This window comes from Excalfactoria chinensis, chromosome 4 (assembly GCF_039878825.1).
Source record: "Excalfactoria chinensis isolate bCotChi1 chromosome 4, bCotChi1.hap2, whole genome shotgun sequence".
Taxonomy (NCBI): domain Eukaryota; kingdom Metazoa; phylum Chordata; class Aves; order Galliformes; family Phasianidae; genus Excalfactoria; species Excalfactoria chinensis.
The window spans coordinates 74,952,175-74,979,543 of record NC_092828.1 but is presented as its reverse complement, the minus strand read 5'-3'; the positions used below and the strand labels follow the sequence as shown (position 1 = coordinate 74,979,543).

Sequence of the window (27,369 nt, the reverse complement as noted above, 5' to 3'; positions counted from 1 at the left end):
AGCAAAGCTTCAGTAGAGAGCGAGCAGAGCTGCGATGAGTAGAAGGGTGTAAAATCGCTACGCCCATTTGTTGCAAGGGAAACAAACTGGTTTTTCATGTGGCGTTATTACAAAGTGCTTCTGAAATGCCAGACCTCACCTTCCTAATAGCAGGTAGCAGAACAGAATCATATATACTGGACTATTTAAGGCTAGAATAAAATAATCTTAACAGGAAACCACCCATAGTCATGAAAACATATCTGCACAGGAGGGCAGGAGCTCTCAGAATTAAGATAATATTGTCTTGTCAGTAAACATTGGGCAAAAGGGAAGCTGCCTGATGGTACTGCTAAGACAGTAAAACAATGCATGCAATCTGCTAGCAGAAACACCCTCAAACACGCTCTGTTGCAAGCAGGGAGATGCCTATTTATTTCTCATTGCCAGCTCAGCAAGCCGCCCCCAGGCTCTAAGGCAAGCAAGAAGCTTTCCTTCTTCAATAATAAGGGCCAAGTTGCACCATCACATACATCTGTGGACCTGGCACTTCCAAAGGGTTTGCACAAGCACTAATGAAACTTGGTAAACAATTGTCTCCAGGAGCAGAGTACAGCCCATCCACGTCACGTTTGGCTTCGTAGGGCTAAAAGCTGTGGAAACTCATACTGATGCTCTGAGATAACTACCACCAGCAGATCCAAATAACGTATGCAAGGATTTATAAAGTTAAAAGGTGCCACTTCCACGATTCCACAAGAAGGTTAATTTGAGCACTGTGATGGATGGTAGGTCCCTGTATGCACAAGACACTGAAGATAGTGAGCTTTCATGCTGGTAACAGTATGCCTGAATGATGTAAACACTGTTCTCCTCCTGAAACCTCCTACATATTCACCTCAGGCTTGACACAAATTTGCCTCAGTGCTCTCTGGACACACAAGATGGTTTCTGTCCTTTTTCTTCTTACTTTTTCTGAGTAATTACAACCAAGCCAACATTTTTCCTTCCTGGCACCAAGGTGTGTCTGGACTGGACCTCCTCTGCACTCCAAGGGCAAGACTGAAAGGCATCTCTTAGACAGAAACACACCTACAATGCATACATTCCTTCCACACTCTCTCTGTAAGGGAAGTGGGGTTTTTAGTTACTTCAGCTCCATTTAGAGAAGCACTGGTCTTCTTCGCTCTCTTCTTTTTCTCTAGGGAAAGAAACTGAGGATCTCATGTATCTCTTCCATTGCTTGTTAAATCAAAAATTATTTCAGGTCAGCAAAATTAGGAGCTGCAGCAAAAGCCACGAAAGCAAAGTGAAAGAGATTACAAGACTGACAAGGGTGTCCTAGGAGAGTCTTTGAAGATTCCAGCAGCTCCTGTTGAACGTTACTAACAAGAGGGGCAGATGTGACCCTAGATATTTGGAAGGAAATTTTGTCAACAGCAATTTTGCTTTGTAGCTTCCTGCTTGCTTGCGTGCTTACACAAGACACGGTCAAGATGCTAGCTGCAAAGAGAGATCATGCAAAAAATTACAGGCAGGAGAATGCAGATGGGTGAAGATCTTGTTTGTTTGCATAGGAAACGTAAGACAGGACTTGCATTAGTGCTTACTGGGTTAAGAAGCAGAGTTGAAAGGAGAAGCCTTGATCAGGGGTAGAAAGAAGCTATGGATAAAGCAAGGTTCCTCCTCTGTTGTGGCCAGGGCTATAGGCATGGTGATGTCAAGTTCTACCACAGCAACGTGTGTTTATTTCTGCTCTACAAAACAGAAGCTTGCCAGCTTCTCAGAAGAGATGCTGGGAACTGACCTAATTACATAGGGAATACCAAGTCAAACCAACTTCGGCATGATGCAATGCTTCTTTCCATGCCCGGCTCTGGGAAACTGCTTAACCCCATACAAGCAAAAACCTAGCTTAGTCTTGCTGTATTAACCAGAGACATGAGGGAAAATACCATCTGCTGCTTTTTGTCCAGCAGACCTGAACTTCCAGTGCCTCTTGTTTCTAAAGCACCTTCTGGATTTACTTTCACAGTGCACTGGGAGATGAGTAACTGCACTGGTGCATCATCCAAGGACTGAGAGACTGAGCTTTTGAGTGTTAGAAGCAGCTAAGCAGCCTTAGTTGGGAAACGCCATCTAGAGGCCAAAATGTGTTTACCAGTTTATTTGGTATTTATTGAGTAGTCAGTACACACTCCTTTCCCTTCAGTACAAACCCACTCTCCAACCTCTTCTGGGTGAGCATGGTTATCCCTACCTCACAAAGAGGACCTAAAGTTCTGTGCTGCACCACACCGTAAGCCCAAACAGCAGCACACCCATCTCCTCTGTGCCAGCTCCACCCTAAAGGCTTTTTGTACTTACCAGCTCGAAACCAGCAGATACTTCTACTGCATGTGGCAGAGGTACAACTGAACTGCCCATTTTCACAAGGCCACTCTTCCAGTAGTGACTTAGAAGCTTAAAGTCAGATGACTGCATTACTAAACCTGGAAACAGGCTCAGCTTCAGACAGAGGAACATGAACAAACAAACTTTCAGTCCTTAGCAGTCCTTTAAGGTGAGATACCCGGCATTTTATAAAGCTTGGGAATAAAGCCATGACTCTCAGTCAGGGTGTGGTTTCACCATTGTGTCTTTTTATATGGCATAAACTGCACAGGTATAAGTGGGGCACCCAGAGCCTGTTACAACACATGACAGAAAGGGTCTCACTTTAACAGCAAAATTGTAGCAGGACACTGATGTATCACACAGGGGGTAACTCAACCCAGATATCCGAAAGCAGAAGGTCTCCCAGTGAAAGTGAATGTGGGATGATAAGCTTAAAAACAAACAACCAAACCCATAATCTCTATGGGACTCTGGCAGCACACTGAGCTCTTGGATGAGGCCAAGGCTCACTGAGCTAGGCACAATTATGAGTACACAGAGAGACACTGCCCACAGTTCTGAGATCTGGGAAGTTCCAACCCTAACATAAGCTCTTCATTTAAAAAGAAAAGCTACCGAAGCACTTAGTAAGATTGTGGAGTAAAGTAAACTTAATATAAGTGGCAAACTAAACAGCTTGGCGAACCTAGTATTAGAATCCTTTTCTTGTGGAAGAATTTCCCATGTTCTGCGGGGTCAATGCAACACAATACCCATTATCAACAACAGTGTGGCAGACAAGATGAGAGCCTTGTGCAATAGATGTTCCAATCAACATAATTTCTACTGGAAGCAAGTAGACTACAGTAAAATATGTGCTGACTGACAGCGGCCACAGCAAAGATTTCTTCCCCCCTGTCTGTGCCGAGATGCTCAGAATAGGGTCTGCTCTTTCAAAGATGGAACACAAAGTTAGGAACTTCTCTTATTTTATTTATATCCTTTTGGAACAGAACCATGCTCCTGAAGAAGTAAGGGCACAAGCTTCCTTACAAGAAGCCCAATATGCCTTTTCTCAGGTTTCCTCCCAATTCCTCAGCAAGAGACCAAATCAACACATCAATCACAGTGAGATCTAAACGCAGTCCCAGAATAATAAAGTCAATCTCAATGTTTAAAAAGTGGTGATGGAGATTCTTTTTGGTGTGAGTTTCCATTTCATCACTCTTGTATTGAAAAAACCAAACCACAGAAAGGAATCAGTTGTGAACTATTTCGTCAGCGGATCTGTAGCTATAAGAGGTGGCTGTTATCACCAGAGCAACAAAACAGAGGACAAGGTTGGAGAGGAAAGATGAAGGAATGCCGATGCTTGGGGCTCAGACTGAAGAGGACACAGCAGGGTGTTAATTCACAGTCCTCAGGGTTAGGCAGCTGCTTCGGATCAACAAATCACATCAGAAGAAAGAACTGTTAGCACAGCTACTACATTAAGTTTTTTCCAACCTAGAGAAATTTGTTTTGATAACAGTGATGAGAAGGAATGACTCCGGAAAACTCCATTTCACAGATTAGTGGAATTTGCTTCAGTGCTCACTTTAAGATGTCAAAACAATCAAGAAAATAAAGTAGAAATAAAAATCCATCCAGGACTTCTCAGGCCTTAGCACGGCGTAGGTGGGGGTAGTTTTGGAGAGTCCTGTCTATTGCCTCATCCAAGCTCACCACTGGCTTGTAGCCCATGTCCCTCTTGGCCCGTTCACAGCTATAGTAGTGAAACGTTCCAGCTAATGCTACCCGCATCGGGGTAAAAGTGGGCTTGATGGTGATCAGTGGACTTAGCAGCCACACCACTAGAGACAAGAACAGGGCCAGGTAATATGCCAGCCAGTAGGGAATATAGTACTTGGGTGCATCGTAGTTCAAGCCAGTCAAGATACGGGACATGAAAGCCCAGAAAGGGATTGGTTCATCATTTGTGATATGAAATGCCTGAAAGACAAGACAAAAAAGTCAGATAAAAAATGGCTTGTACAAATGGCCCAGCTCGTGTTCACATCCAGGAGTATGGCATCTCTCACTCAACTGCAAGCACGTTTTCCACAAGAAACTACTTTTCACCAACCACCTCCCACCAACCACCTACAGCTGAAAAGCAGCAAACCCCTTCTTTGATATGAAAGCCAGCTACTTCTGACATTCCTGAGGTTAGGATACTCACAAATGGTCAAACTGAATGATAACTCAATGCAAACACATTAAAGCATGCCCAGAACATGACAGTGCTATGAAAATCTGATAACATTTCTGTTACTCTGTACTTTACTACATAAAAGCTAAGTAACTGTTTCTTGCATATGCATTTTCCTTACCTTCCCACACACAGGAGAGTCTTTCTGAAGGCGTTCTGCAGCCAGGATATGTCCATGGACAACATTTTCCACATAGGTGAAATCCACTAAGTTCTTCCCATCCCTGCACAGATTAAAGGAAAATAGGTTGGCCCAAAGGTGATCCAGGCTGACAAATCTACTTGTAGCAAAAGGACTTCCACACAACCTATACATGTTTCATAGAATGGCTTGGGTGATCCATGACATCCTTTCAAACCAAATTCCAACACCCCTGCTGCAAGCAGGATTGCCAAATGCTAGATCAAGTACTAAACCAAGCCTCATCCAACCTGGTCCTTACCAACCTCTCTCCAGGGATGGGGCTTCCACAACCTCTCTGATCGACCTGTTCCAGCACCTCACCACTCTCACAGCGAAAAACATCCCCTGACATCTAAACTAAATCTTCCCTCCTTTAGTTTAAAACCATTCTCCCTTGCCCTATCACTATCTACTTGTATATAAAGTTAATTTATCTCCTGTTTATTATCTCCCTTTAAACACTGGAAGGCCAATCTGATTCCTCTTCTCCCTGTGTTGCGTCACAACTTCAAGCCCTCTGATACAAAACGCACCTCATTTTGAAGCAGAGGAAAAGATACCATCTCAGTCCTTGTTAAGACTCCCAGAAAGTTTATACGTCCATAATAGTACCCTATTTAAGCCTGCTGCAGATGCTGCAGATCCCAAAATCAGAGTGATCCACAGAAGCAGAACAGATAGGAACACAGTGGTAAGTAGCACACAGAAAGTCACTTGAGGACAAGCTTTCAATTATGAATTTCTTGGCTCGTGAAATTTTAAACTTACTCAGTAAGCCAAATTCAGTCCAAAAGAGTTGAAACAGATTTAACCCACTGCATTAAATCCACTTCTGCACAGCTACAGAAAATAGAAGTGCATACCACTTTCAAGAATCCAGCTAAATCAAACAAATGGTTTGTTGCAAAACCATCACCACACTCATTTGGACAAAAACAACATTGCTGCAATCCAACATTCTGAGAATTAATACTTTTCACTTTCAACTTTCATGGATGAATGGCTATTTGCTTTCTTGGATGGGATATGCAGGTCTTTATAGCAGCAGGGAAACTCAAGTGAGGAAAACATGTTTGAGCTGAAAGAAAGTGGAGACAAAGTAGAAAGTTCAAGTTTATTTAGGTTTGCCCTTCACAGATCAATTTGGGAGATTAGTCTAGAAGTGAACGATAAGGAAGAATAAGAACAAAAAAACAGTCCCATTCCCTTTCCTTCTCTTATCCTAAGCACGTATTCATTCACATGGGTATGTACACAGAACAGCTTCCTGCATGCAATAAAAATCTATTTTAAATTAAAGAGCATATTTCTTTTCAAGATTGTAATACAAATTAAAAGAAAACTCCTTAGGAGCAGCATGAACTATTTCTTGCTCTAACATTTCAGCAGTCCACTGGAAGCTGCGCAAGGCTTAACAGCAAGGCAAACATCCAATATTCATGACATTAACATCAAAGAACACTGTCATACTCACAAGATCCTCAAGCACCATCACTGTATATTAGTTAACAGAAAGCAATCTGAGCACTCTGATTAAAAAGAAATGCCTTCAGACTGTGCAGAGAAAGTGCAAGCTATGTTTGCTTTCCCCACCGATGCACTTCTTGTAAGAACTTCCTCATTGGAGTGCATGAGTCCCTAACACAGGAGGGTTATGAAAGAAGAATTCTGAATCGCAGGTGAAAAGTTACAAAGATTTACATTTTTTTCTTCACTAGAAATATGTTGCAGTTCCCAAAATAGAGACCGCCAGTGCAGGTTAAATCCTGCCTTCTCTGACGTCGAACATCTCAGGATAAGGGTCCTGATTTATGTATTATCATGAATTATCCTATTCTTATATCAGAAGATCATTTTATGCTATAACACCACTTCTGACTTAGTACTATTCCCTCCCAAAAAGGTTTAAAGGAAGCTATAAAATGACTATGATACTATGATAAAATGACTAAGCCTTGCTCACCCAATTATGAACTTCATTTTGCCACTCTTAGCTGCTTGGATGAGGATGGGAACCAGCTGAGGGTCTCTAGGGCCAAATATTCCATGTGGGCGAATAGCAGTAGTGAAGAAGTTGTTGTCTGGGTCATTTGCACTCAGCACTTCCTGTAAGGAAAGAAAAGTTAGGAAAAATACAGCTTAGTAATATAACCCCACAGCAGCACTAGAACAGGTGGGGTATTCCCTCTGCATCTTGGGAAGAACTACTATCCATCCATACCTTTACATACGATCCTTCCTCTTTTTTAATCTCCTGTTTCTCTTTAATGAGAAAAAGAGACAATTCCTCCTTTTTCATCACTGAACACTTAATGAATTGACACGCAAAGGGAAGGAACTCTCTTTCAGCCCCATGAAGTCCAGAGGAATTTTCCAGACATTAGAAAAGAAAAGAAGGGCACTGAACAACCTAATTTTTCTTGCCAATTAATGGAAAACTTTTATCATGGGTTTTGTTAATTGCAGTTAGGAGCGTGTTCCCTTTTTCCTGACAGCACCAAGTGCTACACAGATTTAATTCTACTCGGAGTTCCCAAAGTGTTCTACTGATTTTCTACAGCTGTTCAAGAACACCACATGCAGATAAATACTGAATACTTTTACCGATTCACCCAAAATAAAGATGTAATAAGAAGAATATTGGGCTAGCTCTGTTCCTCACAAGCTTCTACTTTGTTAGTCCACTTTACAGCACAGTGGTCATGCTTGTAAATGAACAGATGTTTTTACACTGTTTTTAACTAAGCTCTTTTCAAATAACATAAGAAAAATCCTTAAAAGTTAACACTCTACGTACAAGGACTCCTTCAAAAGGGCACTTTTAAGCATAGAAAGTAATAGTGTTAACCAGGTGGTGATGGATACCTTCTCCTGTAGGATCTTTGTCTCCGTGTAATAGTCAATAGGTTTTTTTGCATAAGGGAGGTCTTCTGTTCCATTTTTTATGTCTGTTCCCTCAAAAACAACACTGGCACTGCTAGTTAACACCAATTTCTGCAATGCACGTGAAAAGAAAACTGCAGTTTAAAGCTTGAGACAAAAGGGTAATTTATGAAAGTTGAGTAAGGACAATAATAATCAAATGTTTCCATGGAGAATAAACTGTCTAAAACAAGTAGGCTAACAGAAGATGACCTCAAACCACAGGTAAGAATAACCCCGCACTTGTTTAATGAACTCCACATCATTTATTGCTTCCTGAAGAAAGTGAAAATATTTCATGCCTCCAGAGTAACCCAGTCAGTGGGAAAATCTCTCTGAGCAAAATTCACAGCATCTACTTGGCTGGGCATCTTTTAGCATTTAACAAGCAATGAGTTCAGCATTTAACATGCAGTGAATGTTTTTGCTCATCTTTATGATAACAATCTCATGCCAGATTACAACAACAAAAGAAGAATTATTATCCAGGATGTTTTCGTTGGCTAAAAATGGGCCTTCGGTTTCAAAACAGAAACCCAGTGATACGTTTGGATAATCAAATGTGGTTTTAAACAAGATCTACATTTTAATAGAAAGATAACTAGATGTAGCGAGTTCCAACAGGACTTTGTGCTCCAACAGACTCTAGACTAAGCCAGAAGGTAAACACCGCATGGCCCACTTCCTACAGCTACTTGAAGAAGGGGAGCAAAAATTAAACAGAACCAAACCACTGCAGGCTAGGAGTTCTATATATTATTTAGCTCTAAATATTATCAGGTCTGTATCTGCGTATGGACAATGTACAAAATGTTTTGGATGCAGCAACTCAGCAACTCTGATCCAAGAGTAAGGGATCTTCTCAGACATTGTGCTTGACAACATGGTAGGAGTTTGACTAAAAACTTCAGATATCGCAACATACCAATGTAAAAAACATGCCTTAAGAGCAGCCTGGTTTCTTCTGTCTTTCATTTGTGTGTAAATGACTTTCTAAACCAATTTATACTAAGACTGTACCACAAGCATGCTCCTTTTCATTAGATGTCAATGAATTCACATAAGCAAAAGATGCCATGAATAATTCTACTGCAGGCAAAGCTACCTTTACAGCTGCCCCCCTCATTAAGGCATGAAAGAATCCACTTGCCAGTTGTCCCTCAGGGGATTCCCAAATGTTGGATAAAACAAACCTTAATGGATACTTTTCCCACAGTTGTCATAGTTTTGTGGTGCTGCTGTCAATATTCCACATCATAACATCATAAAGGAAATTGCAATGAATGGGCTTTCTGAGACAAATATGGATTGAGAATACATTAGATGCTAAGGACAGACTCTTGCTCTCCTACAATTAACTTCCACAAAACAAGCAGGAATTCAATATCTCAGAGTCCTTTGCCCTTCTACCAAACCAGACTGAAACTGCTCTATGGTTCAGAAAGTCACAAATTAACAACCTACATGCTCCACAAACTCTTCTACCCTTACCTGCACTCCAGCTTCTTTGCAGGCTTCAATGACAGCTTTGGTTCCCATAAAATTCACCTTATAAAACAGCTCCCTGTTGTCACTTGAAGGTGCTGGCGATGCACAGTGAAATGCTACTGAAACATCTTGTAAAGCTGGGAGTAAGGCCTAGAAGAAGAAATATTGCTCAAGATAGCAATGAAACAACAGCAACAGTGACTACTCAGGGAAGAAAAAAAATAAAGCACAGTTCTTTTTCTTGTGAAAACAAAAGTGCTAAATTTCAAGTCAAGTTCCTTCCATACTGGCAAACAGCTGGAATAGGATTATCCTTACTGGTCTTCACAGCATCTTTCTTGCTAGGAAAAAGTTAAAAAGGCACTACACCATCTTTTCTTTCCAGATAAGAGCCTGGGAACTTTCTAAGACCTGGAGGCTATCAAAGCTTAACCACATACAACAATCTCAAGTGCAGACATGAGACTCAAAATTACTGGGGGAGAGGAGTTAGAAGAATCTGCATGCAATATATTTAACAGCCAACAGCACCCCATGGCACTGTCTGTCTTTGAGATGACAGCCATACAGCTCTGAGACATGTCACTTTATAGTGGTGCAGAGATCTCTCTCCACATTGCCTGCAAATGCTTATGCTAGAGCTCACATGCATGACTTAAGGCAAAACATTTTACTGCATCTTAACTGCGATGAATAATGCATTCTGCCATTCTCTTGCAGTGGTTAGCAAGGACAGTACCTACATGCACTTACTAATAGTGACAGTAATTAGGCTGTCTATCTGAGCTTACAGTAATGCAAACTGTAATCCAGTAACAAGTTCTGTTCCTTTCCACTTTAAGCAGACATTGAGTATATTTAAGTGTTCTAGATGAGGCTACCCCAAAAAACTATTTAGGCTACTATCTTCATCAGGAAATACTGGGAGACACACACATGTACTCTTTCACAGACCTGATGCCTTCAGGCCTCCTAGTGTTTCAAATAAGGCTTGCTTGTCTGTAAGAACATTAGTACAAACAGCATCCTTCCCACCTACGCAGTTTTCAGTTGTCTGTACCTCTTTGTTGCAAAGGTCTCCCAGGAAAAACTGCACTCTGTCATTGTCAAATCTCTTCTGAATATCAAACACGTTGACTGAGTAACCCTTGTCCAGCAGCTTCTCTACCATATGCTGGCCTAGGAATCCAGAGCCGCCAATCACGGCACATTTCTTACCACTCTGCAAAGACAGGGAGAAAAAAAGCATTACAGCAAGCAGACGTACACCAGCAGTACCCTAATGTGAAGCACACAGAACTCATTGCAGCCACACAACTCAGGTAACACAAAACAGTATCATCGTCACAGCTACGAAGGACAAAGCCATTTTCAGAGCATGAGGAACTTAGGCGCCTCCAAGCCAAAAAAGAAAGCAATCAGGTAAATGCAAAGCTCATCCTCCTTAATTAGTCATTAGTTCTTCGTTTCTTTTAAATACTCTTTAATTCAATGGCTAAAGTCACTCATGAACAGCTTCTGGTCCGGTCACTGATTTAACTGGAATGACTGTGCTGACTTCACCACCAACACAGAACATGTAGGCAGTGATTGAGGAAGCTTTTGTAGGAAGAATGCTCTATCTTTGCTGGAAATAGATTTGTTCCTTTTTGTTGCTACACACACACACACACCTCTGCAGTTTTCCTGGAGGGAATTTTAACCCAGTGAAACCACACAGAGACAACAACTGTCTGGAAGTTTCCAAGTGCTACATTGATCAACAAAGATTCAACTGCAAAAGGGCCAATGACCCACAATAGACACAGGAGAAGTTCAGTGAAACTGAGCAACAGTTGATAAATTCTGGGCTTTTCTATATGAATTTTTCCCCACTTGCTCAAGCAGAACAGTATTCTAATGTGTGAGGAGACTATTTAAATGAACTTGAGAGCATATTTATAACCTGCAATACATGCACCTCTTGGGAAAGGGGTAAGAGAACCAACTCAGTGCCCAGAATCAACATAGCTGCACCTCACAGTGCTGCTCCTGATCTCTTTGGCCTCTATAGGAAAGGCTGGCAGAAAGTCGGGCTACACATGAGGTCATTTCCTAGGGAAATATCTATGTAATGTCATACATAGATATTGCATTGCATTACAAAGATACAACAGACTGATCATGCACTCTAACACAGTGCTACATTGATTTTCTTGTTTGGCGCGCTTCTGTTGGTTTCCTAAATATATGAGATTCATTGGTTTTGCTTGTGTCTCAAAAGAAAAAGCGAGAAAGTGATCCAGAACATAGAAATCTTCATATAAACATCAAACACAAACAGCATCACAGAACAGCTTGTCAAACTGTACTTCTGATGTGGTGCCCAAACAGCACTCTGAGGGATGCAAAATGTTCTTCCCTTCACGTTAAAGCCTGCTGCAGTCAGGTTAACAACAGCAGAATGAGTTTACAACAGTCCTGAGCTGTATGATAACACAGGGCAGTATTAAGTTACAGAATCAGAACGATTCTGACATAACAAGATCTCCATACCAATTGATTTGGCAGCGCTGACAAAAGTCCCTGAGGTTTATAAGGGGACTGGAGTACCACTCTGGGTCTCTCTGGAATGTAATGGCAGCAAATACATCCCTTGGTGAATCACTTTTCCAGCAGCAATAGCTTTGGAGCAGGCCTTAATGCTGAAGCAGCCTCATTTCACCTGGTTACAGAAGCCTGATCTATGAAGACACCTTCCCATCACACAGATCTTCATCACAGTCCTCAACTCACCGATCTGAAGCGTGTGGTCATTTCTCTGATGTTCTAGGATTAACCTAAATCCTTTATTAAAAACAAAAGAAAAAAAGGAGAATAATGATATTTCATTCACAACATAACAGCCACCCTAAGCATGGCATTAACACCAGCACAACTCTTTAAATACAGATTTCTAGCTAACGGAATTGAGGCAAAGCCATCACACTAAAGCAACAATATTAAGAAGTGAACTAATTCTCCCGGCCCTGTTGAACTAGACAAGCTAACACTGCCATCAAACAGCTTTCTCCAAGGCACAACTCCACTGAACTCAGATACACCTGCTATCAAAGGCTTTCCCCACACCTCAGCCCCCCATTCCTCCTTACCTCCCCGCGACGCCCTCACTTCCTCCTCAGCTCCCCTCGCAGCAATCGCCCGACTCCGCCCTTTCTTCCCTTTCCACCAATCAGCGCGGGTTCTTCCGCGAAGCCCCGCCCACCCCTCGGAAAGCCTCCCTCATCCCCTCCCGCGAGCCCTGGGCCGAGCATCGCGCCAGACAGTTGCCGCCCGCTGATTGGCCGCTCGCTCTTCTCACTTCGACCAATCGCGTTGACGAAAATCAGAGCGGTCGCGTTGCCCCTTGGATCCGCCCCGACCTGTTGCTGACCAATAGCCACGCTTCGAACGCCTCCCGCCCTCGTCTCTCCACCAATAAGAGAGATGGTTGCCATAGCAGCGGCGTGGTGGTATTAGCCAATGGGGGAAGGCAGCATTGAGCACCGGCCTGACAGGACCGAGAGCCGCACTGAGGCAGCGGCCGGCGGGATGGTGAGTGCGGCCCGGCGGTGGGAGCGGGATTCGGGCTCGGTCCTGCTCCGCCCTCCTGGCAACGGGACTGCGGGGCCAACGCTGTCAGTCTGCAGCGGCCCCGGGGCGAGCTGTGGGGGCCGCCGTTCTGCGGGCCGCCGTTCTGCGGGCCTTTCCCGCTCTTCCCGGGGCGGTCTGATGCTCGTTTGCTCTTGTTTTGCCGTGCCAAGGCCTCCAGCTTCAAGAAGCCCTCGCTGGGAGCGGCGTCCCAGAGGAAGAAATCGAGTCCCAAACCGGAGCTGACTGAAGAGCAGAAGCAAGAGATCCGGGAGGCCTTCGACCTGTTTGACACTGATGGCACCGGGAACATAGACGTTAAGGAGCTAAAGGTAAGGCTTCCTAGTGCCAAAAGCACAGCCCGGCACGGGTTGTAAGTGACCTTACACAGGAAAGGACTTGCAGGTGTTTTCTGGAGTGGAACCCTTGCTGTCAATAAGCACGTTGCCCTCTAGCTGTAACTTTTACCACTTCCAGGTGCTCAGCGTGTTTGAAGTCATGCAAAGTGTTTCTGTTCATTCATTCATTGAGGGTTTCCTACAAAAATGGTTTGCAAGCTTAAGAGCTCCCATCTTTGTGCTGTCAGATTAAAGTCTGCAAGGAGTTGAGTAGAATAGCAGGCATGACAGGAAGTTCTTGCATGGAATCACTCCATCTTTTCTCCCAAGGTTATTTCCATCTTCCTGCCAGTTTGGACAAGAGGGTTTGGCCACAATAGTTAGAATGTATTTAGGAAATTCTGGAGTTAATGGAAGGAATGACTCTAGAATACAACTGGCTGCCTGTTTTCTACATCCCAGTGTGCCCTTGTGCTGTGATGTTGCTTTAAGAATGATCCTTGACCTTGCTGCTCTCCTTGAAAGCATGATCTAATACGGTATGGCACAAAGTTTAACTTTGTCACTAGGAGATATTTTTTTCGGCTTCTAGTTTTGTATGACTAATAATCTCTGTTGGCCTTCCAGGTGGCCATGAGAGCTCTAGGGTTTGAACCTAAGAAAGAAGAGATCAAGAAAATGATATCAGACATCGATAAGGAAGGAACAGGAAAAATCAGCTTCAACGACTTCTTGGTGGTGATGACCCAGAAGATGGTATGTAAGTTTTAGAAGTCAAAGAAGAAGAGATTCTGCAAATGGATGAATCTCTTTCACCTCTTCTTGGTTATAGTGGAAGATGGGGGGGAAAAAGCACAGACAGACCACACACCTCTCTATTCTCTCTATCTTAAAGCTTCATCAAACTTAGTTATTAATATTAAGTTCATACTATGGCTTAAGTGTTTATTTATAATTCACCCCTAAAGCTAAACAAATAAGTCTTACCTGGTCATAGGCCAGTTCACTCATTTAATTGAACATCAAGGTTGAAATGTCACTGATAAGCTTCTTTAATAATCAGTTTTATGCACTTGTGACAAGGGAAAATTGGAACTTTTATCGCAGATGAAAGACAACTCTGGCCTGCAGAACTCTTGTCAGGAGTACTGATGCATTACGTGGATAAAAGATATTTACTGATGAGATCTCTGCTTTTAGAAGTCCTAGAAAATATCGGGTACAAACAAATGTTTAACAGTGGAGGATCCTGATGCTGAAATCCTGAAGTCATGTAACAAGATATGGGGGGAAAAAGGAACTTGAAGGCCTGAGGTTCAAGCATTATTACTGTGTCTTTCTACCTTCAGCTTTTCTATGTATGCTTGTGGCTGTCTGTGTACATTTAAAGTTATGAGACTTTCTTAGTGTTTCTAATGCTTGTATGTTGTTGCAGTTCTTATTTTGAGTATTCTATCTAGTATAACTAATGCTTTTTCTCCTTAAACTTAAGGCTGAAAAAGATTCCAAAGAGGAGATTCTCAAAGCTTTTAAGCTCTTTGATGATGATGAAACTGGCAAAATCTCTTTCAAAAACCTCAAACGGGTAGCCAAAGAACTGGGTGAAAACCTTACAGATGAAGAGCTGCAGGTTTGTACTTGACGTATGCAACCTTCCCTTCCCCTCACAAAGAAACAACATTGCTTCGCACAGGTTCTGGTTGACACCAGGCAAAGTATTAGCAGGTGCACCAGTAATTGCATACAGGAAAAAAATAAAGGGTGAACTTATCCAGCTGGTGAAGGGACTCTGTAGCTGTGCAGCACTTCTCAGGAAGCAGCCTACAACTAAGAGATCTCTTCCCTCCTGTGGCTGGCTCTTGTATGAGCCCAGGGTGGCTCCACTCCTTCTGGTCACACGTAGAGCACAGGTGCAAACAATTTGCCTGTGCTTCTTGGGCCAGACACAGCCCATCACCAGGTGCTCCATCAGCAGTTCAAGCTGTGACCTAACAGTTCCCCTACGCCATAGAATGTACACTCATCGTCAGCCTTTGTGAGTTGACAGTGTTTAAAGGTGCAGATGATGCTTTCCTCATTGAATTGGAAGACAGTCACAGAATGTTTGTGTATTAGTTGGTTTCACGTTTAGTTTTAAATCCATGTGAACAGTCACAATTTCATCAGTCACCTACTTGGAGAGCTGAAGCCTCTCTCTAACTCTTGAGAGTAAAGAGTGGGAATCTGTTTCTCAGTGGGGGAAGAAGCCACTTGGGAGGGTCACTAAGAGTGATTCTAATTCTGAATTAAGCCATTCTGATTCTACTCTCATCTGCATCTAATTTCTGAACACAACTATCTTTCAGGAAATGATTGATGAAGCAGATAGAGACGGGGATGGGGAAGTGAACGAGCAGGAATTCTTGAGGATCATGAAGAAGACCAGCCTTTACTGAAACTGAATGTTATAGTTTTGCACACGTGTGTGTATGTCTGGTAGGTGCCTCACTTATCTCCAGCTTTTTTATTTCCGTGAAGAGACCAGAGAAGTGAAGTCAGTGCTTTCTTTTAAACGGGTGATCTTAAACTTGTGTTTGTGAACCATTACCAAGTGTTAGAGCCTGTTTACATGTAGCAACGTGGTTGCTTGTTTGCTGCACTCGTAAGGTGTTTACACTGTTGGTTTTTGAGACAGGAATTGCAGTAATCAGACCCTTATCTGACTGTCAGACACGTGTCCAGTCACTATGGTTTGGTAAGGAAAGAACTCCAAATCTGAAAGCATAAAGTTGTATTTCCCAGCAGTTGAAGTTTGTAGTTTAATGCCTTGATTTGGGCTCGGTTACAGCAAACTCTTTGTATGACATGTTTGTGGGGATCAGCTTTTTTTTTACTCTGTCTTATTGTGATGATTCCCTCCCCCGTTTTTTATGATGCTCTTTAAACTGTAAAAGCAAGTGAATGGACTTCTGCTACTCAGCTCCCTGCTATTCAGTTCAGAGGCTTAAAGAAATCTCCATTGCAGAAGGAGAAAGCAGTGCTGTGATAACAGATGTTTGCAGGAATATTCAGTGCTTTCAACAATCAGATTGTACTTCAAATAATAAAAATGTCTTATTTGAAGCCATCAGCGTTGTGGAAAGAAGCACACCAAAGTACATCTCCACTGGTACAACACTGCCTGCTCTTTGGGCAGGTAACAGGAAGGATTCTTAGGATTCTTAGGATTCTTAGCTCCAGTCCCTAAATGCTTGGCTGTAGAGACAAAGCTATGCTATATTCTGCCTCTGAAGTGGCATCTGTTTGAGGTGAGAGCAGAACTGAAGGATGGCTTCTGCTTTGCAATCCGTTCTTTTGCTTTTGATAGTCCGTATCTGCCTTTTTCCCTTTGCTGACCATTCCATTTACTTACACAATTCATAAACTTGGGGGGGCAGGAAATCGAAAACTAAGCTAGACATGAAAGCAAACGATGATTGAACTTGGCCTGTATTACGTAGAATCCCTTTTAGAGCTTTTTCTGCCTCGGAAAACGATTTATAGCAGCAGTGTGTCAGATGGAGCAGACTGTTGCGGTCTCTTGTGCCTCCGTGTGGCGAAGGAGGAGACACGCACAGGAAAACGGCGCTGATAAGCGGTACGAAAGCTCTGATTCTTTATCAAAGCAGGTCAGCTCGTTAGTTGGTTTCTGTGCAGTTTCCAATCCCTTATCCGCTCTACTCCAGCTCTCCAGTGACGTCCCATTGCTGCTGCAGCGATTCACGATGTGGCTCATCCTTTGTCACACTTGCTGTCCAGGCAGGGGAACCACCCGTCCAGATTTCACATACAGGACAGCATGGCTTTAATAGAGAATTATCTGCTGCCAGAGACACAGCGACTCGCTCCCTCCCCTCGGGACGAGCCTCATGCCCGTTCCCGTGCCCCGGCCCGGCTGCTCTCCGGGTGCCGGCAGGCGGGGAGAGGGCGGTGTGACGGAGCCGCGGCAGCAGCTCCCGCCCTCTCTGCGCCTCGCCCAATCGACACGCACGGTTTCCCTGACAGGCAGGTGTGATGGCCAACGGCAGCGCGGTTGCCATGGAGGCGGGGCGCGGCCGGCGGCGGGATGGTGAGTTGTAAGGCTGGGCGTGCGCTGGATGGAGTTGGGGTGTCGCGGAGCTGTAAGCGGTCCCCAGGAGGGGCTGCCGGCCCGATAACCACGGACCTTCCTGCTGCAGGCTGCCGGCGGCACGAAGACTCCGGGGAAGGAGCCCGCCCCCACGTTCCCGGTCAGCGCTGAGCAGCGGCAGCAGCTGCGAGAGGCCTTTGACGTGTTCGACCCCGACGGCTCCGGACTGATGGATGTCAAGGACCTGAAGGCAGGAAGCCGTGAAAGTGCAGTGTGTTCGCGGGTGGAAAGGAAGCACAGAGAGCGCGGTGAAGGCTGCGAGGTTTAGCAGCCCCTCCGTGTGCCCCTCTTCCCCACGAAGGGCCGCACTGCTGCCTCTCCCTGTGCGGAGCCACATCGGGGGGCAGGAAGCTGCTTGTCCCTCCCTGCTGCTGGGGAGTCTCCTCTGCCTTTCTTCCTTTGCAAAGCAAGCTGAAGCTCTCTAGCAGCCCCTCATCTCTAACGGCTTTTACAAGGACACAGGAGAGCTTTGTGACCACAGATGCTCTCGGAACCAGAATTACTTGTAGTCAAACAAAGGTGACAGTCAGTAAACAGAAATGTTGCAAGTAGGGTTAATCATTCACAAGCACAAATAAGCCTAATAATTTACAAGACACCCCCCCCTCCCCCCGGATTTGGAGCTATTACAGAGCAATTAGTGTTTGCTACCTATTGCTTTTGGATCGCTTGCTGGGCTGTCAGGCGTTGCTGCTAGAACTCTGGCTTGTTATGCAGCTAGCAGCCATGCAAGAATGGTGCTAGTGTTTTAGCTGGGTATTCTTAGGAGGGACCAAAGCCTTCCTTCTCCTTGGCACTTGCCTGCAGATCTTCCCTGCTAGTTTTCCACAACCTTGTACTGCTGACATCAGGCAGCTACAGAGCACTGTTCTCTAGGGACAAGATGGAGGATGAATAGCTTGCTCTGTGTTTTGTACAGCCCTTTCCCCTCTCTTGCATTCATGCAGCAAGCAGGTAGTGTGTCAGAGGCTGTGCCTTGAATAATCACATCCTGGATCTCTAAAAGGCCTTCACGTTCCAAGGACGGTTCTTTTCAGAAGTCTGATTTCAGCGACTCTTTTTTCTGTTTGGCCTGATAAATAAGTGCTTGTGTTGATAAGCTACAGTACAGGAGCGAAGATGAGCATCTGGAATGGGGCTGTGGGATCTGGAATTTCTTAATCAGGTCTGTCACCAAGTTGGCTTTGTGAACGTGTGTAACCTTCTGGCACAGGCTCAGCTTCACTGCAGTCAGAAGGCTGCTCTGTTGTCTGCACAGTGGACGGGCTGTTTGTCCTGTTATCTCTGCACTGTGGCAAAGATAACTCCCTCCCCTCCTCCCCCCCCCATGTACCTACTTGCTTCAAACATCTTTTCTGCTTTGTTTCTGTTTGATTTGTACAATGACGTTGGTCTGTTTTCTCTTTTGGCAGATAAGCATGAGAGCTCTGGGCTGTGAAGTGAGGAAAGCAGAGATGAAAAGAATTATCTCTGAAGTTGATGAGGATGGGTCAGGGAAGATAAACTTTGAGTCATTTCTGCGGGTGATGACCCAGAAAATGGTGTGTGAGCCCAACTGGTCACAAAGACTAAAATTGCCTAACATTACAATGCAGGTACTTGCAGTAGATTGGGTTACTGGTTCGCTGTAGGAGAGAAGCAGGACTTTCATCTGAGGCATTTTAGATATCTGCCCTTGGGTGAGTTGTATTTATCACTCCTGCTTTTTTCCATGAGATCTAGGCTAGCTAGTTCAGGTAGTTGTGCATTTCAGCAGACGATTCCTCCCTGTCAGAGAGTGTGCTAAGCACAGTGCCTGGGATCTTTCCTTGGAGACCAAAGGACTTGGAAACCTCCAGGAAAGAGTCCCACTGTTAGCCCTAGACCACAGCAGATAGACATCACAGGAATGAGTGCTGTCTCCTCTCTCCTTCTTTAAACCTTTCCATGTGTAATCTCAGTTCTGTATTTATAGTTGTAGAGTTCAAGAGTTTCTTAAAACCAAAACAGCAGGGAGCAAATGTCACACATAAATGAAAATGAAAAATCCACCTTCTATGGGCAATAGCCACTCAAGCCTGAGGAGTGTCCTCAGATCTGCTGTTTGATACCAGCCCTTTGTTTCACATGTCCTAGTCTGCATTGCCCATTGGAACTCCTTTGGCTCATTCACCTCTGTATCCCCTAGTATCTGGCTGCACGTAGACATAGGCTGTTCTGAAAGAGTGCCAGCATGACTGGTTCTGCTGCTCACATCCTTGTAATTTCATTGCAAGCCTTTTGAGATGACTGGGTCATGGCTGGCATTGCCATTCCTGTGTACATGCCATCAGATTTGCCAGGGTGTGTATGCTTGGACCTATGCTAAGAGCAAAGTGAAGATCTGCATTTTCCCCCTAGTAATACTTTGGAGTCCAGTCAAAGCCACACCTAATTGCAGGCTTGTGTACACATTGCCTTGTGCGAGTTGAATAAAGGCAGCAACAGCCAGCAGAAGCCTGGCTCACTTTTGAAATAAAATATAGCTGTAGCCATTGGATCATTCTTGGCAGCTGCTTTTGCCTTCAGTAGTGTTGCTAATCTCTCTCTTCCTGACAAAGCTTGGCCAGGATATTCCAGGCCAAGTCCCCATGCTGTTCAAACAGCTTCTGTTGTAGCTTTTCCTTTAATACATGGTAACACTGAGAAAAGAAGGGGAAAAAAGTAAAAGAAAAGTGGAAGAGGAACAGCAGTTGTAAATAACCCTCTTCTGTGACCCAAAATGATGTCTTGGACTTTATTCCAAATGTTTGCTGGGTAAAATGTCTAAGTAGGGATTGTAGAATGGTAAGGTATCATGCCTGCATGAAGACGTTTTTCCTTGCTAAGGCAGAGCCGTTTTCAAAAGAGGAGATCCTGAAAGGTTTCAAGCTGTTTGATTATGATGGCACTGGCAAGATCTCTTTTGAGAAGCTCAAACTGGTGGCTACTGAGGTACAAGAAGACATCACAGACAAAGAGCTGCAGGTTTGTGAAGCACAAACATTTTTCTCTTGCTCAGGGAGGGAGTGTAAAAGCTTACTGACTGGGGAACTGTGCCTTGTTTCATTGCAGCAGACACAGTGTGTTTCTCTTGGTGTTAACATGAAGCCTTGCCTGAAATCTTCAGGCTTTATGACCCTCCATCCTCTCAGATCCCACCTAATCTGGTTCCCCAACCCTTTGTTGTCTGACAGGAGATGATTGATGAAGCAGATGTGGATGGAGATGGGGAAGTGGATCCAGAAGAATTTGCGCGGATTCTGACACTGACTGACCTGTAACTACATGATTATCTTTTTCTCTCCCACTCCATTGTAACCAACTGTTTGCAGTATCTCTTCTTTCCGACTTTTAAATTCTTTTGTGTGTTGCCTTTCTTGGGTGTGAAAACACGCTGAGATGTTTCACTTTTGGTGTTGATTCTGCTCCATCACTGCAAGCAGTTCTCTATATCCCAGTAAAGAGTTTTGTTGCTAAATCTGTTTCTGTGTGTGTTAATTCTAAAGGCTGAGATTAATTCAAATTCATCAGCTTTCCTCTCGAGTCCTCTCTATTGTAACTGCATCCCGTGGCTTTTCAGCCTATCTGATAAAGTTAGTCAAAGCACTCTTAATCTCAGAAAATATGAATTTCAAACGTTAGTATTCATGACAAAACCTTCTGTACCTTTCCTGGTTTTCTGGCGTTACACAGAAGACAGGAGTTTGAGGGCTTGGGAGCAGTTATTTTCCATAAGGTAGTAACTATCTTAGACTTTGGATTTCCCTTCATAAGTAGCACTACAGGAGAACAACTGTGCAACTATGAGACTAGAGGATGTAATGAGGTCAGGTCTCCCATGGATTTGTGCTTCCTTCCTAATGAAATGCAAATTCAGACTGAATTTTCTTCATGATTGGAAAGCTCAGCGCAGTTTTCTCTGGGTAACTGTCAAAGGACCAGGGGACCTGTAGGCTTTTCATGCTAATCATACATTTCCCTCTTCTTCCTGGCAGCTGCTGTCCCCAGACTGGCTGATCCTTCACGTCTTACAGGCTTCTAAATTTTTAGTAAACGTTACAGATGGTGGCAATTGCTTTAAGATGACTGGGAGGAGAAGCAGCGGAGAAAAAAAATACAGAGAAGAGTCATCATAGAACAATAGAATTGCTCAGGTTGGAAAAGAGCTCAAAGATCGTCCATTTTTATTTAAAAACAAAACAACATGGTGTGATTGTCATTCTGGCTGTTGTGACCCTGCCAGAAGGGCTGAAGCTTGTCCTTGCAGCTCCACTGCAGCATGTGGGTACGTCCCTTCCTGCTTTGACCACTGGTGTAGTCTTGAAGGATCTTGCCATGGTGCTGAGAGTGCAAAAATATGCACGTATTTTGTACAGGATGTAAAGAGCCTGAAGAGTTTGCTTGGAAAAGTCTCAGAAAATAATTGCTGGCTTAGAAGAAATGCCTTAATACTGTAAGAATTTAACAGTTCAGCCTGTAATGATTATGTGATGCTGCATATAGAATAAAAGCTTATATAAGAACAAACAAGCTACCATCTGAAATGCTTTTCAATCTAGTGGAGGCAAACCTGTCAGAATCCTGAAACTGGAAGTAAGCTGTTCAACTGTAAGAGAGAAATAAGGCATGGCTTATCTTAAATAACAGTGATTAACTGCAGGAATAAGCAGTCAAATGGTATAGCAGCGTCTCTAAGCAAATAATGAACCCCCTCAGCAGGTTTGCTTCAGTAAAATGAGAGTTACTGTGCTCCTCACAGCTCCTGTAGAGCGGTCAGATTACACAGATGAATAGATCCTTCTGGCCTTAAAACTCAGCGCCTGGCCTGTTATCTGAACAACTACGCATGGTACTCAGTTATTTTTAGTGTCTTCTCTTTGCCAAACTGCACTGCCACCCAACCAGTTTACAGCCTGACGTTCCAGCTCGATGGGTATCTTGTCTGTCCCTGTTGCAATGCACAATTGTTGCTTCTTCCACATTGTTTCTAGGAAGTTTTTCTGGAGATTGAAAGCAGTTGGAAGTTGCAGCACTTTCCTTGGGATGCCCAGATCTCACCCTTGACTCCTTCTGCCTGGACAGCTTCCAAAATACCCCTTGCTATCACAACTGGTTTTGTGTTAATACAAGAGAAGAATTCGATTTATTCTTGTTCAACCTTCCTGCTAATGTTGGTTCGCTTCTGCTTTTACCAAGCCTGAGTTCTGAGAAACCCCAGGAGAACTGGGGAGGTTTGTTACTAGTGACTTCCTTCTGTGCTGTTCTCCCCATTTACTGTCCAACCACCAGCACTAAGAACGTATCCCAGCGCGGAGCAGAAGAAAGAAATAAAAGCAGAATTCAGCCTTTGTAAAATATGTCTGTTTTATTCAGTACCAAAACTGTGCTCCTTCCTTTTGCCACTCATTCACCCATTCTGTGATTTGGTGAAAGGCAGGGAGGGATGGATTTATAACAAAGAACAATTCCTGTTCGCACACAATGTGCTTGTCAGGTCAGCAAGTCAGAACTGAAAAGACCCAGGCAACTGCCCCGCTACTCAGAACCACAGATAATGGTGGCATTTGAGCCCCGTGGAAACCTGGTGTCTGTGTGTCAGCTTATGGTGCGCTGACAGCCCAGAATCACACAATTGCTGCTGATTTGGGGTCATTACAGTAAACGGTGTGTCCACGATAAAGTATGCCAATCTTATATTGCTCCAGTTCTCTCACCCAGTGTGGGGGAGGACTCTGAGTAGCAGTTTGCCTGTTAACATTTGGCTTTGTGGCATTCAGGCAAGTCTGATCACTTCTTTGATCATTTTTCCGATGCCGTCGTAGATCTCATGAATGGGGGCATTGCACATGAAGGCACTGGTGGTCACCAGCTTGTTCTTCACATCCACGTGAACCTCAGTGACGTGTTTGTTTATGTGCTTGCAGCCAAGTTCCTTCACGGTCTCAGCCGTCTTTGCGTAAGGCCATCTGAAAGAAAAAAGACTCGTGTCGAGGATATGAGAAAAGCCTACAACGAAAAGCCTGTTTGCACCTCACAACAGCAGCTTGTAGGCCATTACAAAGACATGGGTGCTTCCTGTAAAAAGCCTGCTGAATATGTTCTAAATCTTTTCCCGTCAAAAGATTTTTTCTAAGTCTGTAGCATCAGGGAAATCTCCAGTTTACAGCGTTGAAGTAAAGCTGACATAAAACCTTGATGTTCCGGCATAGTTGTTCTGCTGCTTAATTCTATGCAGTCTAGACTTATTCTGGGGTTTGTTTTCTTCACCAGCTTTCTAATACTAATAACAAGAGCCATCAGTTTCTTCACTGCTGCTGGAAGAATTCAGTCACAGCTTTCAAGGATGGATAATGTCAGTCTTTATCCCTGCCTTTTAAACCAGTGTTATGCAACCACCTTGTTCCTACCTAGGATCTGCTTAACTTTTAGTCAGTGCTCTGGCATCTTTCCTGCCCTGGGACTGAAAGGTGCACGAGGCACAGTACGAGATACACTGGGGAGAGACTGCTGACTCTGTGACTTTCATGGTGCGAATATATACCAGTATCCCAATGTTACTTACTTCTCACACTCTGTGTCATGACCGACAGTCAGCTCACAGCCTGGGAAGATTTTGGCTGCCAGCACTGGAGAAATGCAGCACAGGCCAATGGGCTTTTTGGCAGCATGGAATGCCTTCAGGACGTCTTCTACCTCTTTGGAGACCGTGCAGTTCTTTCCTTGGGTGGCCCAAGTACTCAGGTTTTTAGCCACTCCGAAGCCACCTGAGAAAAGGGGAACAGGTTAGACAGGAAGATTAGTGCTCCAGGGCAGGATTTTTGTCAGGTATGGTTTGTTAGAATGTTAAAATGGATTTGATGGATAGAAGCGTTTAGGTAACACTGGCAGAAGAAAGCACAACTTTTGCAAGCCGCTGAATATTCTCAGCTCCTGACCACCATAAGATATAATTTTAAAGCACCATCTCTGTTTCTAAAGAACACTGAATTGGAGAGGTATCAGTGCTCTGCTGGTTACCCTGTTCCACTCATGAGCTCTTCTCTTTCTGTTATGGTGAAGCACGCTGACAAGCTCTCACTTGTTTTTTAATCCTTGCTCCAGGTCTAATCCAACCCCAGTGAAATACTTTCACCGAAGACTGATTTCAGAAGAGGTTACATTTTTCACTTCTGAGTCACCCTCTGTGTCCCAACTTTTGCTTCTCTTGATAGTAGGGCAGGCATGTAGGTGGGGAGGGGATAGTCTTACATCCAGTGGAAAGAAGCTGAGTAGATGGTACAGAGAATAAGTCAATTGGTGGCTATCATCTGCTCTCTCTTCTTAGGAAAAACTTCTGCATTGCCAGGTGCTCTTGTAATATGTTTATGCAAGCACAGATGGAAGATGTCCATCATTCCAGTCCCGTCTCCCAAATGCTCTTCTTCCCCAGTGGCTTTGGGCAGTATCTCTCAGCCTGTATTTTTCAAGGCTTACATATATCTAAGGTGTTCCAAGACCGTGGGCATACAGACCACACATACCGACCTACCTGGTATGATTAAGGCATCCAGCCCCTTGACATCCAGCTTAGTTAGATCCTTGATGTTGCCTCTGGCTATTCTGGCACTTTCAACTAGTACATTGCGCTTCTCCTGAGTCGGCTGTCCTTTCACATGGTCTACCACATGCATCTGGTCAACATTAGGAGCATAAACCTCTGCCTGAGAAGGGAAGAAAAGGTCTGTTATCCTTCAGGCATGTATCCTAAACATGTTCGATACCATAGATAGCAAACTAAAATACCTGAGTTGCTTTGTTAGGAAATAGCTTTGTTGGTGATTGCAGTGACCCTCAGGCTCACCTGTATCCGATACTGGGAACAGGAAAGTTATTGTTACATGTACTGTTATATTTTGGGAGCTGAAATGGTGGAGAGGGAGCAGCCACTCCTTTCCTTCCTAGGAAAACAAGCCGTTCCAAGAACAGTGCATGAAGCTCATTTCCAAGGGCTTTCCATTCATATCCCAAGCTATCACTTTTGCTGTGGCTGCTGCAGCCCGTGCTCATAAAGCCGGTTACCCCATACTGTGGCTGAGTCTTCTCCACTAGAGGTCCCTGCCAATCAAGGGATAAGCGCAGGGCGATGCTTTAAGCTCGCCGATTTAGGGTAAAGCGGGAGGACTGCAGCAGCTGTAGGAGCGAAGAGGCGAGGCTACAGACAGCGGAGAGACAGTTTGGACAAGTCTCAGCTTTAATCCACAACGCGAACACTCTGAAGGCTTTGGAATTAGGTGTGCAGGCTGTGCAGCACACGTAAATCAGCACCGTGCCTTCGTGTTTAGTGGGGCAGTTCCAGTTTCCAAGAAACCAGCTCTGACCCAGATCAGTGGGTGGCTCAGAGCTGAAAGGAACGTTGCTCAGGGTTCCTCTCTCTTTTCTTCCTCTATCGATGAGCAGCTGTTGCGACCAGCATTGTAACATCAGTTGCTGCAGGATCACCCTTTTTTGCCCTTTCTCCAGTTCAACTCGCAAGGACTCACCTATTTCCTGTTTCAATCTTCAGTGTTATAAAAAGATGAGTTGCAAACAGCCAAAGTCATTAGTTGTCTTCTTTGAAACAGAAACGCCAAAGCGGAAGGGAGAGGAAGTACAAGCCAGAAACAGAGAGGTTCACTTAAGGAAGTTTGCTTCAGTGTTTGAGTAGTTCAAAGAGTGGCTGAACACAAAGCACACAGCCAGTCCTCTCGTAGAGCAACGCTGTGAGTGCAAAGCAGAGAGCAGAGAGCTCTTCATGTTTGCTGTAGCAGCCCTGACGCTGCCGTCTGCTTTGACTCCTCTCACTTAACGCTTTGCAATCGTCCCAGCAGAAGTGAGAAGCTTGTGACTGGTCTAGCAAGATGCAAAGCTGTTAAGAGCAGTATCTTGTGCAAGAGAGACAAGCTGAAAAGCAGAGCCAGGGCAAAAAGAGAGACAGAGATGGGGCAGGAGCCTCTTACCTGTGCCCCCTCCCTGCTGAGATGCACCAACACAGCTGAAGACTCGTGGATCTCACTGCCATCGTACACCCCACAGCCAGCCAGCACAACAGCCACTCTCTTTCCCATGGTCACAAAAAGAGCAGGAAGATTCCCCAGAGAACCCCCAGATTGCTGTGCATCTCCGTGCGCCGCCTGGAGCCTTTTATAGCTTGATCCCTCCCCCAGGAGCAGGTGGGGCCAGGAGGGTTGGGCTGAATTTCTTACTGGCAAGACCGTTTTATTTCCAGCATTACAGGCAGGGCATGTAAATATTATTTGTTTCCTCAACTGACTGCTCCCATGCAGACATTCTTACCAGCACGTTGTCTCCAGAGTGTCCCCAGCTGATGAGAGCTGTTCAACAAAGCAGCTGTTTTTCCTTTTGAGATGTCGATTTTCCATTCTACTTCAGACTAAGGCACTAAAATCTTTGCGCATAAGGTGGTATCACAGGGAGCTAGCCCACAGCAAGAATTCCAGCCAGTGCACTTCCTATCCATGCCCCATGTTGAAAACCCTACACTGCCCTGGCAGCTTCTCTCCTTTTAGCACCAAGATATCCTTTTCTGACCTTAAGCGTTCTCAGCAGAAGTTTTGCAGTTGTTTCCTGGCTCTCAGGTCCTGAGTTAGGAATGAATAACACAATTCACCATCAACAGCACCATCTGTCCCAGAAGGTAACAACAGCATTCTCAAGGAAAATGGTAATAAGAACTGACAGAGCTCTGACCAATATAGGTGTACATGGCTGTAAGGTTCACAGCATGTGGTGGGGATGCTGCCTTGCTTATGTGGAGGCCTGTTCTCTCTCATCCTTGATATGCTCACGCCTGAAAAGATCATGAGTGTTTTTGACTCATCTTTGCAGTGTCGAAACAACCTCTTAAGCCCATCTTGTCGTTTTTCAGCCAATGACAAAATGTGTGCAACTTGACTAAAGAACATTTTTCAAGGCTTACTCGTATAGAAACTTTCCTTCTCTCTCTCTCAGAAGAGATATGGAGTGTTTTCACTTGTTGTTTTTAGTTTTTAGTGAGATAGTTGCTTGGCGGGATCTTGAGTCATAGCAGGCATAAAAA

The 27,369-nt window shown here is 44.3% G+C and overlaps 4 protein-coding genes across 4 annotated transcripts; 2 read left to right on the top strand and 2 right to left on the bottom strand.

Annotated features, from left to right (window-relative positions):
• Positions 1-2,600: 2,600 nt before the first annotated feature.
• Positions 2,601-12,418, bottom strand: NSDHL (NAD(P) dependent 3-beta-hydroxysteroid dehydrogenase NSDHL). Its single transcript, XM_072334976.1, has 8 exons — positions 12,332-12,418; positions 11,976-12,026; positions 10,261-10,422; positions 9,204-9,350; positions 7,656-7,784; positions 6,754-6,896; positions 4,728-4,830; positions 2,601-4,347 (listed from the first exon to the last, which is right to left on the bottom strand). Exons 2-8 carry the CDS (start codon positions 11,994-11,996, stop codon positions 4,012-4,014), a joined length of 1,041 nt encoding a protein of 346 aa, XP_072191077.1. The 5' UTR covers positions 11,997-12,026; positions 12,332-12,418; the 3' UTR covers positions 2,601-4,011.
• Positions 12,419-12,641: 223 nt separating this feature from the next.
• LOC140251465 (centrin-2) lies at positions 12,642-16,249 on the top strand. The gene is made up of 5 exons (XM_072335273.1): positions 12,642-12,773; positions 12,983-13,141; positions 13,775-13,903; positions 14,640-14,777; positions 15,493-16,249. Exons 1-5 carry the CDS (start codon positions 12,702-12,704, stop codon positions 15,580-15,582), a joined length of 588 nt encoding a protein of 195 aa, XP_072191374.1. The 5' UTR covers positions 12,642-12,701; the 3' UTR covers positions 15,583-16,249.
• A 109-nt stretch (positions 16,250-16,358) lies between these two features.
• Positions 16,359-21,484, top strand: LOC140251466 (uncharacterized). The gene is made up of 6 exons (XM_072335274.1): positions 16,359-17,234; positions 17,344-17,484; positions 18,707-18,835; positions 20,142-20,279; positions 20,489-20,571; positions 21,290-21,484. Exons 1-6 carry the CDS (start codon positions 17,232-17,234, stop codon positions 21,309-21,311), a joined length of 516 nt encoding a protein of 171 aa, XP_072191375.1. The 5' UTR covers positions 16,359-17,231; the 3' UTR covers positions 21,312-21,484.
• Positions 21,485-22,637: 1,153 nt separating this feature from the next.
• On the bottom strand, positions 22,638-26,443 carry LOC140251774 (glutamine amidotransferase-like class 1 domain-containing protein 3, mitochondrial). Its single transcript, XM_072335846.1, has 4 exons — positions 26,270-26,443; positions 24,823-24,994; positions 23,857-24,058; positions 22,638-23,260 (listed from the first exon to the last, which is right to left on the bottom strand). Exons 1-4 carry the CDS (start codon positions 26,375-26,377, stop codon positions 23,068-23,070), a joined length of 675 nt encoding a protein of 224 aa, XP_072191947.1. The 5' UTR covers positions 26,378-26,443; the 3' UTR covers positions 22,638-23,067.
• Positions 26,444-27,369: the final 926 nt, after the last annotated feature.

What these genes read in the sequence shown, in the direction of transcription:
- LOC140251466 (XM_072335274.1), top strand. An exon ending in GGGTGATGACCCAGAAAATG is followed by an intron (nt 18,836 to 20,141) that starts GTGTGTGAGCCC and finishes TTCCTTGCTAAG; the next exon opens with GCAGAGCCGTTTTCAAAAGA. An exon ending in TCACAGACAAAGAGCTGCAG is followed by an intron (nt 20,280 to 20,488) that starts GTTTGTGAAGCA and finishes GTTGTCTGACAG; the next exon opens with GAGATGATTGATGAAGCAGA.
- LOC140251465 (XM_072335273.1), top strand. Translation starts at nt 12,702, where the DNA reads ATGGGGGAAGGCAGCATTGAGCACCGGCCTGACAGGACCGAGAGCCGC. An exon ending in TAGACGTTAAGGAGCTAAAG is followed by an intron (nt 13,142 to 13,774) that starts GTAAGGCTTCCT and finishes TTGGCCTTCCAG; the next exon opens with GTGGCCATGAGAGCTCTAGG. An exon ending in TTACAGATGAAGAGCTGCAG is followed by an intron (nt 14,778 to 15,492) that starts GTTTGTACTTGA and finishes ACTATCTTTCAG; the next exon opens with GAAATGATTGATGAAGCAGA.
- LOC140251774 (XM_072335846.1), bottom strand. Translation starts at nt 26,377, where the DNA reads ATGGGAAAGAGAGTGGCTGTTGTGCTGGCTGGCTGTGGGGTGTACGAT. An exon ending in TCAGCAGGGAGGGGGCACAG is followed by an intron (nt 24,995 to 26,269) that starts GTAAGAGGCTCC and finishes TTCCCTTCTCAG; the next exon opens with GCAGAGGTTTATGCTCCTAA. An exon ending in CATGACACAGAGTGTGAGAA is followed by an intron (nt 23,261 to 23,856) that starts GTAAGTAACATT and finishes TTTTTCTTTCAG; the next exon opens with ATGGCCTTACGCAAAGACGG.
- NSDHL (XM_072334976.1), bottom strand. Translation starts at nt 11,996, where the DNA reads ATGACCACACGCTTCAGATCG. An exon ending in CAAAGATCCTACAGGAGAAG is followed by an intron (nt 6,897 to 7,655) that starts GTATCCATCACC and finishes CTTTCCTTACAG; the next exon opens with GAAGTGCTGAGTGCAAATGA. An exon ending in ACTCTCCTGTGTGTGGGAAG is followed by an intron (nt 4,348 to 4,727) that starts GTAAGGAAAATG and finishes CTTGTCTTTCAG; the next exon opens with GCATTTCATATCACAAATGA.